Consider the following 17,215-nt stretch of genomic DNA (forward strand, 5'->3'; position numbering starts at 1 on the left):
GGAATGTCTTGTCTCAGTGGTTCCTGTGGGGCAAGCCTCTCTGTGTCCAGTTGGACAATGCTATGGCTGTGGCATATATCAACTGGCAGGGCGGGCCCAGGAGTCTCCAGGCCATGGCGAAGACTGTTCGACTCATGCTGTGGGTGGAGAAGTTAATTCCGGCCATCTCTGCCACGCTAATTCTGGGGGTGGACAGTTGGGAAACAGACATCCTCAGTCAGCACTAGGACAACCTGGGTGAGTGGTAATTGCACCAGGACTTGTTTCATCTGCTTGTAGAGCACTGGGGTCTTCTGGACTTCGACCACATGGCATTCAAACTGAGCAAGAAATTGGTGTGTTACGGTGTGCAGTCCACAAATGTTCAGGCAGCATTAGTGGATGCTCTGACTGCCAAGTGGTCTTTTCGTCTGTGTTACCTGTACCTTCCCATCTCCATGGTACTACAGGTGATTCGCCGTATCAAGAGGGAGAAGGCCCACGTTCTCCTCCTTCTTCCTCTGTTGGTCAATCTGCAATGGTGGTTGCCGCTGTGGGAAGGTCTGCTCAGTTAAGGTCTGTTTCTGCACCCCACCTTGGCTGGCTTTTTCAGCGTTGCACTTGAGACTCTGATTTTGAGATCTAAGTGGGCTTGTGCCGGCTGTGACATGGATTATGCTTCAGGATCACAAGCCAGCAATGGCTGCCATTTATTACAGTGTGTGTAAACCTTATATTGGTTCGTGTTGAGCACCAGAAAGTCGCAACATCTTAGTTACAAGTACCGCATATTCATTCCTTTTTGCAAGCTGGATTGTCTCCAGGTCTCCACCTTTCTATGTTGAAGTGTCAGGTTCCTGCCTTGTCGATCCTGTTTCAGAAGTGCCTGGCCTCGCTTCAGGACTTCCAGATGTTCATACAGGAGGTACTGATTGTGCAGCCACCATATGTGTCCATCTGTCCACCTTGGGACCTCAGTTTGGTCTTTGAGGTACTTCAGCAGCCTCCTTTTGAGCCTCTGGAGTCAATTAAACTACGATGGCTTACGTTTCTTTTGCCCATTGCCATTGTCAGAGCATCTCTGAAGTGGCAGCCCTGTCTGCTAATCCTCCTCTCCTAATTTTCCACTCTGACCTGTCAGTGCTCCATACTCGCCTGTCTTTTCGACATATGGTGGTTTCCAGGGTTTACCTGAATCAGGAGATGGAGTTGTCTGCTTTTCGTCTTCTGATTCTGATTGCCCTCTCTGCTTCTTGGATGTTGATTGTGTGCTGAGGGTTTATCTGGACCAGACTTCTGCTATTAAGCAGGCTTATCTTTCTTTGGGTGAGCCTGTGTGAGACCCATTCTGGGCACATTCCACATGGGCTGTGAGTGCTTTTTGGGTGGTGCAGCCTTGGTTGAACAGCTGTGCAGGGAAACTAATTTGCCCTTGGTACACACCTTCACCAATCTCTTATTGCCTCCTCACGTTCCTTATATTTGTGCATAAGGTTTTGAGCACAGCTCCCACTCTTGTGGCTTGCTTTGCGAAGTTACACAGTCTGCAGTGTCACCCAGGTAGGACAAAAGAGGATTTTTATTTTACTCCCTGAGTCCATCAGGGGATACGGCTTTCCCTCTTTCCCTGTTAGATGTACCTGTATCACATTTGTTTTCTCCTTTTTAGTTTTTTTTACATGAATAACAGGCTGGCTGGAGCAGGAGGGAGGGCTTAGAGGAGGCAGTTTCAGCTCCAATAGATTAACTATTTAGTGCCTACTCCTCTGCCTCCCCTCTAAACCCACAGTTGCATTGTCCCCCAGATGGACTCAGAGAACTTGATGTTATGGTGACTACAAAAAAGCGAGAACAGTATTAAAATTGAATGCCATATCCAGGATTATTGTAAAAGAAAGTGTGGTGTTTGGTGCTCTGGTGTACCAATATATGTGTAATTTATTTGTATAGCGCTATCTGTGTACATGGCACTTTACTACATTTAAAGTGGCAGTGAATAGAACAGAATATAAGGGAAATTATTGTGACAGTACCCAGAGGAACTGTGCGTTTCCTGTCCAGGATAGTGTCTTGGAAAAAAATACACAAAATAAATGATAAATGCAACTTCATAGACACATGTACATATTATTCATTGCCACAGATACACTTTGTATCAATATTGTTCACAGAAAAACTTCATTTACGCTTATTTTTTTCTTCTTTAGTGAATGTTGTCAATGTGATTAGCCCTCAGTAGCCAAATATATTTAGCCCTCCATTAAATGATGTAACCATTATTAATTTCTCTTTGTCTTGTGTTGTTTAAAGTTTACGTAGAGGCATTTAAAATTGTAAATGTAAAATAAAGTATCACATGACATAAGAAATAGCATTATGCGGATATGGGACACTTGTGTAAGGTGCAAAGCGCTGGTGACATATTGCACAAATGAACATTAAAGGTTTCATCTCCACATAAAGCCAACGCTCATCATGAGTGTGCATGCTCTAATTGCAGCTGAGATAGTGTGTATATATTTGTTACATACACACTACTAGATGATGGAAAATACATTATACATACTTGTCTGTCTCTCATCTGCAGGCTTGTCCATTGATTTCATTGACAAAAAACTGTACTGGATCAACTCTGGGGCTGGCACCATTAATAGATGTAACCTCAATGGAAATGGATTGGAGGTTTTTCTTACCATGAAATCTTATCTGGCAAAAGGAACAGCATTAGCCATAATGGGTAAGGGGCTTTATTACACTTTTACACCTTTGTGAAATAGTCTAACACTGAAAGTGCCTCAGTAGTACAAGTATGCTGTTTTATATAACTGAGAGAAGTTTGTGTAAATGATGCATATAGAGGGCGGCCATATTCTAACCGTGCACATAGTGCTTTGGGCAAGGATTACATGATGGCTTCTGGGTGTGCACTTGGGCTGCCCTGAACATATTGTCTGTTGTACTTTGGGTGTGCACAGTTATTTGTGGTACAGAAATGGAAGTTGCTCAATCAATTTTTAAGTTCCCAAAAGGTGCTAGATTGATGGTTATTTGCGGCTCCGATGTGTCTCAGTGTTGTGGTCATGCCCGTCTGTAATATAACTGGTAAGTTATTTTGTTTTTTTAAATGAAGGACTTGCCTAAATGATTACTGAGAGACTTTTCTCACACCACTTTCCAAATGGGTGTATTGTGAGAAAATCACTGATCCCCAGACCTATGCACATTTCCTATTCATATGGATGTCTGCAGGATGAAGTACAAATTAATAAGTTAGCAGTCATAGGGGCCTATGTATCAAAGCTTGATGAGGGATAAATCATCAACCAATCAGCTTCTAACTTATATTTTATAGGCTGTGCTTGAAAATTGACAGTTAACCTGGTTGGTTAATATTTTTTCTGTCACAATTTTATCTCTCATCAAGCTTTGATACATAGGCCCCATAGTACTGTAGCTGTTTGTTATTGTTCTCTCATGAATAGGAACGGGTGATGCAAATGCACAGACATCTGTGTTTTCAAACTCCTTTGATTCATGTTAGCTTAAAGTTCACGTTCACAAGTAGGCTAATTATAAACAAAGTTAATACGAATCTAGATTTCCACTTGAAGGCAAAAGAAAAACAATTGTTCCGTGCTTGGAGATCTACAATTGATTTTTGTTTTGTTTTGTTTAGGTCTTCTGTTTAGACCAGGGGTAGCCAACCTCTGTCCTCGAGAGCTACTAACAGTTCATGTTTTCTAGACCACCTTGCTGGTGCACAGGTGTATTCATTACTCACTAACACATTTTAAAAAAATCCACAGGTGGAGCTAATTATTTCAATTGTGATTCTGTGAGGAAACCTCGAAAACATGCACTGTTGGTAGCTCTGGAGGACCAGGGTTGGCTACTCCTGGTTTAGACAATATGCATATTCAACCTGTTTTCCATTTTAAAGCACCAGGTAGTTTGTATCTGACCTCTATTAAAAAAAAAAAAATCTGTGATTACTTTCCTTAGGTGACAAGCTATGGTGGGCAGACCACGCTTCTGATAAAATGGGGACTTGTAATAAGAAGGATGGATCAGAGCCACGGGTTTTGCGGGTGAACACAAACCAGGTCATGCACATGAAGGTTTATGATGACGAAATGCAGAAAGGTAAGCAAAGACTACAGTACTGATTACTTTTAGTGTAGTCTTTTAAGCATTTAATTTTTGGGAATGCACAAACTGTCTCTGGTGGCAACTCCAAACCAATGTGTTTCAGAGCTCCCCAGCCCCCATACAATTCACTCTGAGATAAACCACCCTATCGAAAACCTGTCACTCATCTCCTCGATTACACAGGTAACAGTACAGAAGGCCTCATTTAGAATTAGGAGTAAATCTAGAGAGAGTGTGCAATTTCCAAACATGGTTTTGCCATGGTGCAATAGTGGGGCTGGTGGTTTGAAGCTGAGAGGGGGTTGCATTCTAGCTCGGCTCTATATTACATGTTGAAAATTAAACTGGTTAAATGCAAAAGCAAGATATCGCCATGCCATTTAACATCCTTTGGTTGGATTTGCTCCAAATTCTAATTTGTAGCAAGAGTGCAGTTTATGGCACATTACTCCCCGATTTCTAAGGCACCTGGTTAGCTTGTCTGTTCCAATGAGACATACTCCGTAAATATTTCACAGTATTAGGGAGAGATGTACTAAGCTCTGGAAAGTGATAAATTGGGGAGTGATAAACTACCAGCCACTCAGCTCCTAACTGTCATGTTACAGGCTGTTTGAAAAATGACAGGAGCTGATTGGTTAGTAGTTTCACTCTCCAATTTATCACTTCCCAGAGCTTAGTACATCTGCCCCCAAGTGGCTTACATCTTTAAACAGGCTGCAATTGGGTATCTTTTTAGCTTTTGTATCTACCCTAGCTACTACCGCCAGATAGCAATTAGGTGTCGCTTGATCCACTGTGACCCCATCTTTAACTTAAATCATGCACTTAGCCAAGGTAGATGGTGACCCATAGTTATTTGAAGTTTCTTATTGGACAGCATCAGTTCCATTGCAAAGAGCTGCAGAATTCACAAATGATTACTGCATTACTACTCATTTAAAATTGGTCTGAAATCTGTTCCTTTTGGGTTATTGTGGCACTCTTTTATGTATGTAGCAGTGGGATCTTAATTGACAGGCTTCTAGATTTGAAGATTTGACGTTCATAAGATGGCTTTCAGATATGTTGTATACATAACTCCAAAAAATAAGTTTTGACAATAACGATAGGAGTAGAATTGAAATCGTGCTTCCAGTCCAGATTGGATTTTAAATAGTCTTCAGGCCCCCATACATCTGTGACGGGTTGCCGCAATGTCCCATTCTGACGTCGTCGGGGCTGGGGGATTGGGAATATTCAACATGTTGAAAGATTTAATTTCCCCAATCCCGATCACAAAAAAAGTTTGGAATTTGCAACTCTGGAATTTTTAACATGTAGAATTTCCCCGATCTGCTGACGGATTGTAGTTCATCAATGTCTGCGGATCAGATGTTTTCGTTGCCAATCCATGGATCACGTTGGCAGAACAGGAAATCGTTCCTCAGGTGTATGGGCCCCTTTAACTCCCAGGTTCCAACTATTAGATGGTTTCCCTAATTGCTCAGAGAACCGCTGCTTCATAATGTGGTACACAGTTGTAGCATTGAATGTCATTTATACCCCTTTCAGACATACGACCCAGGAAATTTCCTGCTCAGACCCGGGAATTTCTCCTGTGCAAATTCCCGGGTATGTGGTCGAGGCCCCCCTTTCACACTACAGTGTCTACCCGGGAAATTCCCAGGTAGACCCCTTTCAGACATAAGCCAGGTTTTTTTAGTTGTAAATATTACCTGCCTCTGCTCTTCCTAACCAATAACCTTCTCCGGCCGCTAATGATGATGTCATCATCATGCAGCAGGCAGCCGTCCAATCAAAGTGCAGCCTCTATTAAATAGTTAATAAAATAACTCCTATCTGCCCTGGTGGTCCAGCGGGAGTACGGGTGGCCCGCTGTGGCTGCGAACCACCAGCGGTCTCCAGCGCCGGTGTGAGGACCCGGCCATGGTCGCTGAATCGGTTGTCAGCGCCACAGCCACCGGCGTGGGTGGTGGTGAGCAGGACGCTCTGGGCTGCCAACTCATTGTAATGAGCAGCAGTGCAGAGTGCTGCCGACTCATTGCAGGACGCTCTGCGCTGCTGCTCATTACAATGTAAAAGCTGCTTGGTGCAGCCTGGGAGTAGTAAATTCACGGGTAGCACCATTCAGACACAAGCAGGGTAATTTCCCGGGAAAAACCCTGGTCGATTGAAGGGGCGGCTACCTGGAAACGTGTTCCCAGGTAGGTACTTTCAGACATACGCAGCTACCCTGGAATTTGGCTGAGGCAGGCCAAATTCCCGGGATTCTGGAGATGTCTGAAAGGGGTATTCGGGGCAAATTTTTACTTTTTTTTTTTTTTTTTTTGAATTCTAGATGTTTAAAATACTTAAAGCTTAGTCATTTTTGCTAATATAATGACATGCTTATTAATACTTAACTAATGTTTTCCTGAATGATCATTATTGTCCCTGCTTTTCTAGCATTGATAGAGAATACTACCCTACATTTAGAATACCATTTTTATTCTTTCTTATTTTGTTACATAAGCACTTGTTCAACAATTCCTATATCTATGTTTGCCACCCAATTGTTTCTTAATCTGAATGGTAATAAACATATTTAATGTTGGAAATTTTTCTAACTACGATCATATTTAAGTTTGATATAAATCTATTATCTAGAACTGTAAAACTGTTCTCTTTTGGCCTAAGTGACTTATTTTCTTGGCTGTAAATTACTCTTATTTTAGGTACAAACAATTGTTCTGTAAACAATGGAGACTGTTCTCAATTGTGCCTTCCAACTTCTCCTACAACACGATCATGTATGTGCACTGCTGGGTATAGCCTCAAGAGTGGACAGCAAACATGTGAGGGTGAGTAGCATCTTCGTATTGTTGTTTGCTTTATTGTATTACACATTTCCAAAAGGGATTGTGTATCTAAATGAGAACTGAATAGGTGTCTGGGGTGCACTGGCTAAATCCTATAATACTTGTAGTTACAATCAAACGATGTTGGCAGATATAGATTAATTGTACATATGGTCTGCCAAAGATTAATTGTACATATGGTCTGCCAAAGATTAATTGTACATATGGTCTGCCAGTGTAGCTGTTGTTCGGACATTGTAGCATATCTGACTGAAGAGGTGCCCCAGGATTGGATGTGGGCAAAGCATGAACTGCTGCTTCGGGGACCAACAGCTAATTATAAATATTGAAACACATTCTGTCTGACTTACATTACCAAATCTTCTATTGCAGGAGTTGGCTCCTTCTTGCTGTACTCTGTACATGAAGGCATACGAGGCATTCCTTTGGATCCACTAGATAAATCTGATGCTTTAGTTCCAGTTTCTGGCACGTCCTTGGCAGTCGGTATGGACTTCCATGCAGGTAAGAACACCCCTTTTTTTCCGTAACTGCATCAGCCCATTATATAATATAGATATTTTCCGCATCCTATCCAAACACAATATACATGCGTTATCCGATATCTTTTTTTGGTGCTAGATTTTAGCAATATAGTGCAATTTATGTGTACGACCTAGTACTCGGCAGTGTATTTTTGACATTAATGATACTAGGTTCCTTAATAAATTATCTTATCTCTTGTTTTTTTCCCACTGAAGTATTTCTCTAAGCTGGTTCCAGGCTGTCTGCCAGATGACAGTGTGACCTGCCGGGGAATCTCCCCTGTACTGTAGCCATAAATTCCATGTAAATGCATTTTCCCTGTTATGACAGTATTGATCTTGTCATGCATCCTATAAAAATACTTTATTATACCTAGAGGATACATACATTGCTCACATGTGTGTTTTGTAAAAGGCAAGAAGCGAGTCTTCTGTGCATTTCTCTTTTTCTGGGCAGATCTGTATGTGTTATAGTCTTTGCCTGTAGTGTAAGATGTTTTCTAAAAACAACTACCCTCAGGAAAGTGTACATATGTGCCATAGGAAATTGGTCTGAGAAATGTTTGTAGTCTAATATTGCCTATTTTATTTTTAGAGAATGACACAATTTACTGGGTGGACATGGGGCTCAGCACCATCAGTCGCGCTAAGAGAGATCAGACCTGGCGAGAGGATGTGGTGACAAATGGCATTGGCAGAGTTGAGGGCATTGCAGTAGACTGGATAGCGGGTAAGAATAAATACAAATGATGAAGACAATTTGTCATTGCATGGTGAAATCATCGACATAATACAATGATTTCACAATGATCATTTCATTACCGCTTTTATATAGTGTATTACACGGCATTAGGCAATCTGAGAACTTGATTCCAATGCATCAAGACTTTGGTTAATCTTCCTATCTGATTTTCCTATGATAAGCAGACAAACTCAGACCAGCGCTCATTAATTGGGTTGAAAAAAGCCAAGATAAAATCTGAATAGCTGTTGTAAATATTTTTGTTTAAGCTACAAAATCTAAGTCTGCATCGCCAACACTCAAACTTCGAAGGATGTTCTTTACAGGACCACTAGTTAGAAGGACAAAAATAAAAATCACCCCTGACCACGTGTACAATGCTACAGCCAACAGGGAGCTACAAGTGGCAGTATTTATTCAGGATATGAAATACTCCTACGACATGGTGGTAAATGTGTCTTTTATCTGCCCCCACTTTTCAGTGTATCCTCCATCACAAAAGTAACACAATAAATGGTTGCATACATGCGTATGTACACAACAGTGCATTTACAGATGTGTCCTCATACACCAAGCCTCAATACTCTATGTGGCAGGATTGAGCTGCGTTGAGCGGTGTAGCGCATTTTTCATTAAATGTGTGCCTTGTTCATACTACAGATGTAGCGAAACACCACTCAGTCTGTACCATAGATGCTGGGCTGCGAATTTAACTTCACTCGCATTAGTTTTGAATATGTACTAAAGCACAGTGGAACTTTGCATGAAAAAACTCATTCACAGGTGTACAAGTATCACATATCAAATTATTCAGTGGAGTCTCATTGAGCAGTTTTGTTGCATCTTATTTTATTTATTTATTACCAGTTATTTATATAGTGCACACATATTCTGCAGCGCTTTACAGTGAATAGTTGGCCATTCACATCAGTCCCTGCCCCAGTGGAGCTTACAATCTACATTCCCTACCACATGCTCACACACATACTGTACTTACACAAAGGTTAATTTTGTCGGGAGCCAATTAACCTACCAATATTTTTTGGGAGTGTGGGAGGAAACCAAAGCACCCGGAGAAAACCCACGCAAGCACAGGGAGAATATACAAACTCCACACAGTTAAGGTCGTAGTGGGAATTGAACCCACAACCTCAGTGCTGTGAGGCAGTATGCTAACCATTACACAGTCTGTGCTGCTGGATTAAAGGTGCCCACACACATAGCGACATTTTAAACGATTTGGCCGATTTCGACGAATCGTGACGACGAATCGGGTAAAAAAAGTACAAATCGTGAGTTTATACTCACGAGCATGATGCCGATGCGGATCCCCGCTCGTCGTACATCGCATCTTCTGATCTGCCGTGCTGTAGGGCAGATTAGCCAATCTGGGATACAATGCATTGGCTGCAAGATAGTTCTTTAGTCAGATTGGACATTTTTAACTCCAAATCGTGATCACGACGGCAAGGGAGCTCCCGTGAAAGTTCATGAGGAAATTGGCCATAAAATCGTATCGTGAGGACATCGATATGTGGGTGGGCACCTTAAGACTAAGGGGCTAATTCAGCATTGCACGTAAGTGCAATGCTGAACGCAGATTCCCGATCATCAGAAATGGGGGCGTATCGGCCCCATTTTCCGGGAGTGGCAAGGCCAGGGGCTGCCTCCACGGAGGCAGTTTCCTGGCCTTACAAGCCAGGCAATAGTATATGAGGACACATATGTATTGCTATAACTGGAAGCACCATTTACATGGTTTGATCTCTCAGCTTCTTTAATACTCAAACTTGCAGTCTCCAGTAATTCTCCAGTGCACCCACCTCCTGTCGCCATTTATTTCACAGGGAATATCTACTGGACAGACCAAGGCTTTGATGTCATTGAGGTGGCTCGTCTAAATGGATCCTTCCGTTATGTTGTGATATCAAAAGGTCTGGATAAGCCACGAGCCATCACTGTTCATCCTGAAAAAGGGTAAAGGGCACTTCTATTCGTTTCGCACTGTTTTAGGCTTCCCTTAATTCTTATAATCCCATTTTATGTGTTGTTGTTCTGTACTTTTTAATGTGCAGGTATCTATTTTGGACAGAATGGGGTCAGTTCCCTCGTATTGAGAGGTCTTTCCTAGATGGCAGTGGGAGGATTATCCTAGTAGATGTCAGTATCAGTTGGCCCAATGGAGTCTCCATAGATTATGAGGTATGATAGTTAATCCTTCGAGTTATAGATGCAGAATTTTTAATGTAGCTATTATGAGTTGCATGTTGCTGCAGGTTCCTAACAGCTAGCTAAACATTTTCCAGTGCCTTATTGGTTAGTGTATGTGGATTACATTGTATACATTATACAAAATAAAATAGATATAATTAATGTCATGTTTTATTATTGATTTGAAAATATGAGGTTATACTTCTAAATTGAACAATAATGCAAGCATATTGTCCCCAAAGAGAGACTACTATCTAATCTTTATATGTTTTCTCCATCTACAGATGTGTCCACATACATCTTACCTCTGTGCTCTACAAATCGCGTTAAACATAACACGTGAGCGCCATGCAACTTTTTGTGCGACTTTTTACCTTCAAATGTATCTTATTTGTAAAGTTATGAGAATATGATGCACAAGCAGCTTCTGCTTATTAAAATGATATGCGGCATGCCTATATTCTATGTGTGACTGTGGGTGTATCTGCATGCAAAATGCTACGTTGCAGTGTCAGCAGCTGTAACACTGTAACGTAGCATTTCGCATGCAGATACAACAGCAGTCACACACAGAACATTGGCATGCCGCATATCATTTTAATAAGCAGAAGCTGCTTCTACGTCCTATTCACATCACTTTACACGAATGAGTCTCTGCACTACCCAGTCACTCCACAGTATGGCGCGATTAGAAGGTCTGTTTAACACTCAGGGAAGCAAGATGTATGTGGACACATCTGTATCACATGGTACTGTTGGTTGGCACTTATTTGTTCATATGCAGCATGATTCAGATAAGTGTTACTGGTGGTAACAGATGTAATGTCCGGTCATGATTGCAGTACATAACTATATCAGTCCTGCTATTCTACATGTCAGGTCATGATTTCGGTAAATTACTATATTAATCCTACCATTTTATGCGGTTGTCAGATTATCATATCATTGGTTAAGTTGAGCAAGCAAGGTAAATTGAAATTGGTGCGTTTTCTTTCAAAACAGCTTTGAGAATAGGTGCCATACTGTACTATATAAGATCGGCCCACTCACAATATACATGTGTGTGTAGTGTGCCTTTGTTTTAAATGTACATTGCTCTATTTGTAACATACAGTACCTCTGTTTATTGCCTGATAGCCAGAAGAAGGTGTAGCTGGTCACACGTGGACTTGCAGGTCACATCCCAATGTACACTCTGATCAGAGGCCTCACAGTTCAGGGGCAATACAGCTAGTGTAGATGGGCACTGTTATATTCTCTGCACACTGCATCAATGATTGGCTCCAGCTAACCCATTAATTTCCAGATTGCTCTGGGTAGAGGAAGTGGTGGAGTCCATGGACGAAACAACCATAGGTGCAAGGGGTACAGCTGCTATGGGATCCAGTGCTTAGGGGGCCCATCGTCCTTGTAAAAGTTACATGTGATATATACATTTTTCATCATTGGGTGGTACATAGGGGCCCTAACAAACTTTTGCTCTGGGGCCTTCAAATGCCTCGTTATGCCTCTGGTGGAGTCTCCCACTCTTCAGCATTCTAAATATTTCCAGACGTGTGTATTCAATGAACCCTTCTCTCTCCCTCCACTGATGTCCTGCAGGAAGGAAAGCTGTACTGGTGTGATGCTCGCACTGATAAGATCGAGAGGATTGACCTTGAGACAGGGAAAAACAGAGAGGTGGTGTTGTCCAACAACAACATGGACATGTTCTCAGTGTCTGTCTTCGAAGATTACATCTACTGGAGTGATAGGTGAGAACTTGCACATCTACCCCTGAGATATCTATCTATCTCAGAACTTTAGTGAACTGTGGGCCTGACTCAGACCCGGTCACAAGCGCTGAGCGCTTGCAACCAGGTCGATGTTTGCCCACTGGGCATGCGCACAACTGAGCCGGCTCCGTCGTGCACATGCGCGAGACCCGGCTAGCGACATATGCTCCGTCGCTACGGGTCTCGCACCAAAGGCGGCAAGCTGTCGATGGTGCTTGACAGCTCGCCCCGTTTGGTAGGCGTGGCCGGGGGGTGGCTTCACAAACTGAGGCGTTCCTAAGCGAACACCTGCCGTTTGTGGGTGGCCCCACTGACATCACAAGTGATGTCAGTGGGAGAGCTTCCGGCTCTTAGAGCCAGAAGCTCTCTGGGGCTTGCGGCCACGAGACCCTACCACAAGGGTCACGTCGCAAGTCCGACCATCATCCTGGCCGCTCGCAATAGCTGTGGGTGGTCACCCACAGCTATGCGAGCGGCCAGGAGGCCGCACAAAAAAAAAAACCGCCCAGATTCAGAGCGAGGGCTTTTTCAGAGCGTCCGGCTCTGAATCAGGGCCTGTGTGTGTTTGTATATGTATATATATTCAGCTAATGTTTTATATCTCTGCTGATGGTTATTCACTCTCTAAAGATTGCCTCCAGTAATAACATTTACACAGAGTAGCATATAAAATAAGATTAAATACCTTTAAGGACGTTCTGCATCAGATTCTGAGCATTTACCAGTAATATATAACCTATGGAGAAAAAAAAGAGGAGAGAAATTGAAGTACTCTGGTTCTTGATTCCAGTTTTCAAGCATTATCTAGTTTACATGTCTGTTTTTATTATGGTCATACAAGTATTATTTATTATTTTAGATTGAGCAATAATAGAGCATGCATCTTGTCCGCAGAGAGAAACTTTTTAACTAATCTTTATATGTTTTCTAGAGCATTTACAATCTCACACCATTAGACAGAAGGCCAAATTCCAGTGCAGTGGAATGAATGATAGGGTTACACTAACCAAGGGTCTATAATTCAACTTTTTGTACTTTAGACCTTTTGCTAAATTGCATTATGTAAACTGTGGTGTTAATAGATGGTACTATGTGATGGAGAAGTATGGACCGAAGATCTGCTGCTTAAATGCCACTTTTGGGGGTCAGGTGTTGTGTATGAGACCGCTGTGGGTGTACCCTCCCGATGGGCAGCTTCAGGAAGTCCCCAGGTTCCAGCGTTCAGCAATTCGGTTATAGAGAAAACAAGGTTTTTTTTACTTACGATAAAGCCTGATCTCTGTATACTATTAAAGCTATCACAAAGTTAGATGTTTCCCAGATATCTTTCTTCTCTGGTTATGTGATGCAGGGCTTGTTTAGAAAAATAACTGAGTGTCCAGCAGGATGGGTAATGGAAGACTGGGGATATAATGCTTTAGAATAAATTGTTCTGGAGAAGTCCAGTGTCGCCAATGGATTCAGAAAAAAGGCTTTTTAACCTTAAAAAAAGTAAGTATTAAGGTACTACAAAACTTCACATTGCCGGACGATACTATACAAAGAAATATATAAAATCATAAAATCAAACAGAACAAGGGCACACAAGACTTACAGGGAATGTTTAGACATGAGATCTTACTCATGAGATCTTATATTCTAAACAATCATTGTTGTAGTTGATTCCTTTTTCTTCCCTAATCCTGTGCTTAGCATGACCTACAGTATGCTCCTGTCTCTCTCATAGGACTCATGCGAATGGCTCCATTAAACGAGGGAACAAGGACAATTCTACAGAATCTGTCTCTCTGAGAACTGGAATAGGAGTACAGCTCAAAGACATCAAGGTCTTCAACAAAGACCGGCAGAAGGGTATGTACTTCATGAAATGTCTGTGCCAGCAGAACACAATATATATTGTTCATTGACAGCCGCCATTCTGGCATTTACACCACTCTTTCTTTGTTAGGATTCCATTCTCTAGGTATTACAGCTGAGAAATATTTATTGTTGTTCTAGTAAGTCACAACATTCAATACTAAAGAACACAGCCTGGAAACATGCAATTGCTTCTCAAAGAACATATGTAGGCAAACTTTAGCAATCCTCGTATTGCTGATTTAGTATGATGTGAGGGGTTGGGTATGAAATGCCGGTGGTTGAAATACCGATGCCGGCATCTCGATTGTACAGAATCCGGACAAAGTGAAGGTTACCCTAACACTTCTTGGTGGTGCCTAACCCTAACCTCCCCCGGGTGGTGCCCAACCCTAACCTCCCCCCGATGGTACCTAAACCCTTCCCGCACAGTAAACCTAAGCCTCCCCCCGATGGTGCCTAACCCACCCTCCCGCAGCCTAACCCTTCCCAGGGGTCCTCTAATCCACCCGGGGAGGGTCCTAAACTTAACCCCCCCCATCCCCGGGCAATGTTAATACTTACCCGCAGCCTTACATTCGGGATGACGGACGTCTGTATCCTTCTATGCTCGCCATTTCGGTGGTAGCATTATGCCGGGCGTTGGGATTCCAGCGTTGGTATATAGATGTCCGGGATCCCATCTGCCGGCATCTTAAAAGTATCCCGATGTGAGATGTGATTAGGAACAAGTGAAATTAATTTGAAGAGAGAGTCTTATTTACTGCTTATAAAAATAAATAAAACATGTTCACTGAGGATGATCTGAAATGAAAGCTGCATTGCAGCCTAAGTAAATATGTCCTTAATGTAGCCCTACCCATTATTTGGGGCCCTGATGACTACTGCATGCAGCTGTTTCTCCTAGAGCCCTGTAAGATCTCTAATACAGAACACGCAAAATTTACTCCCCAGCATTAAATGGCCCTGGAAGAGGCGTGTGAGTGGGGGGAGCACTCAGAAGCTGCAACCTCTTTATTGCTGCATGTGATTAGTCCTTCTGCTTATGCTACCTCCCCAGCGATTTTCTATCAGGCTATAAGAGAAAATGGGCAAAGGGGCTGCCTAGAGCAGCCTCTTGTTTCTGATTAGGAGTTCGGGTCGTCTTTGGAAAATATTTTCAAGGTGATAATGCAGCTTTCAAACTAAATAGCTGTGTTAATAAAATTTGGACATGCGGATTGTTTAATTTCATGAAGTTAAGTTTCTGTATGTATTGCATAAAGGAAATAAAGCCTTATCTGCATTTACAGAGTATTTCATTTGTATTTCACTCAACAGGAACAAATGTGTGTGCTGATAACAATGGTGGTTGCCAACAATTGTGCCTTTACCGAGGTGGCGGACAACGCACTTGTGCCTGTGCCCATGGAATGCTTGCAGAAAATGGACTGAGCTGCAGAGAGTATGACGGTTACCTCTTGTATTCAGAAAGGACCATTTTAAAAAGTATACATTTATCAGATGAAAGTAGCCTCAATGCGCCTGTTAAACCCTTTGAAGATCAGGAACACATGAAGAATGTCATTGCTCTAGCTTTTGACTATCAGAGCAGTGACAAAGGAGGCACACGCATCTTCTATAGTGATATCCACTTCAGTAACATCCAACAGATCAACAATGATGGCACTGGACGAAAGACTCTTGTGGAGCGTAAGATCTTTATTCAAATCATGCTGTACCTCTTTATATACACTATATACTGTATCCTTTGACTTCCTAATTGTGGTAAATTACAAGTCCTATCCTGTTCAGTCAGTCTGTAACTAGGCAAGCTGTGACTGTAGCCCAATAGAAGCTGATGATCTACAGGCTGTCTCCATCTCCTGGACATTTATCCATTTCAATGTTGACCGAATTTAAATGAGTTTAGAGCTATTGGAATTGCTGCATTTATTTAGGGGAATCTGTTGGCATCCAAGGCGATTGATTTCACAGATTTAGTTCATATAGGAAAACCTATATACAATAAAGATGTGCTTCGGTACTCCTCCCCCTCTCGAGAAACACCCAATCCGCCCTTCTCTTTGGCTCCTCCTAAATTGTTTTTCTAGTGACCTGCATTAAAGTTGGACAGAGGGCATTTTGTCCGCTTTATTTTATTAATTTAACTATTATTCCTTTTTGTATAGGGACAGCCTCCGACTTCTACTGGAGCATGGTGGTTTTTTTATATATTTTTTTAAATTATTGTTAAACCTCCCATATAAATATGATCACACCCTTTGCAGTAGCCTTTCACTTCCACCTCTGTGTCCAGCTACAGTCACGGCCAAGTAGAAGCTAGGCTGCCTAAGGTGAGAGAGGGTCTTCATTGCTGCAGACTTTTGCAGCATCTCTAGTTGGCTGTTCCCCTTTAGTATTAATCTTTGTGTCAAAAAGTTCTGTAATTTAAGACCTATTTCAGCATAGAATATTTGAAGGAAGATTATTTATTGGGGTCTTTTTTTGTTAGATTGAGCTGAAGTGCTGCAATCTTTCATCTTTAATAAATGTCATGTGTTTAAACAGTATGAGTGTGTCGATGTAAAGAAAACAGATGGGGGGGTAATAAAATATTTTATATATTGAGTAAATACAATCCACAAGTACTTACCAGGAATATGTCTGTCCCTTGTAACAGATGTAGGTTCGGTGGAGGGGCTGGCTTATCATCGGGCCTGGGACACCTTGTACTGGACCAGTTATACCACTTCTACAATCACACGCCACACTGTTGACCAAAACCGTTTTGGGGCTTTTGAGAGAGAGACTGTTGTCACCATGTCTGGAGATGATCATCCACGTGCCTTTGCTCTGGATGAATGTCAGAAGTAGGTGTTTGTGTTTGCCCTTGTGTTGCTTTATCCTTTTTATTGGAATGTGAATTTTTTTTTTTTTTCTTACTATTTTAAACTTTGATTTGATTCTGTGGCCCGTATAAGCTGCTGTTTCCTGGTCCAGGCGTGATGTCGTTGAGATAGCCGCTTGATTTAACATGGCAAATAGTTTTGAAACAAAACTGAGTTGATTCTGCTGTAAAACTTGTTGCCCCTTTATATTTAGCGGATATATCTCTGAAATCTCTCCGGGACCAGG

At 42.0% G+C, this 17,215-nt stretch overlaps 1 protein-coding gene across 2 annotated transcripts in view; it reads left to right on the forward strand.

Moving 5' to 3' along the window:
* The window catches only part of LRP1 (LDL receptor related protein 1), a 252,774-nt gene that overhangs the window by 149,672 nt on the left and 85,887 nt on the right, over nt 1–17,215 (forward strand). For both annotated transcript variants that reach the window (XM_088465881.1, XM_088465882.1), the window contains exons 30-40: nt 2,567–2,716; nt 3,982–4,122; nt 6,846–6,971; nt 7,362–7,493; nt 8,109–8,243; nt 10,103–10,232; nt 10,331–10,457; nt 12,069–12,220; nt 13,968–14,092; nt 15,419–15,790; nt 16,761–16,950. In XM_088465881.1, coding sequence (XP_088322007.1) covers nt 2,567–2,716; nt 3,982–4,122; nt 6,846–6,971; nt 7,362–7,493; nt 8,109–8,243; nt 10,103–10,232; nt 10,331–10,457; nt 12,069–12,220; nt 13,968–14,092; nt 15,419–15,790; nt 16,761–16,950 — 1,780 coding nt within the window. The remainder of the gene's footprint in view (nt 1–2,566; nt 2,717–3,981; nt 4,123–6,845; nt 6,972–7,361; nt 7,494–8,108; nt 8,244–10,102; nt 10,233–10,330; nt 10,458–12,068; nt 12,221–13,967; nt 14,093–15,418; nt 15,791–16,760; nt 16,951–17,215) is intronic.

Source organism: Taudactylus pleione, unplaced genomic scaffold, assembly GCF_031769625.1.
Source record: "Taudactylus pleione unplaced genomic scaffold, aTauple2 ptg000065l, whole genome shotgun sequence".
NCBI lineage: Eukaryota > Metazoa > Chordata > Amphibia > Anura > Myobatrachidae > Taudactylus > Taudactylus pleione.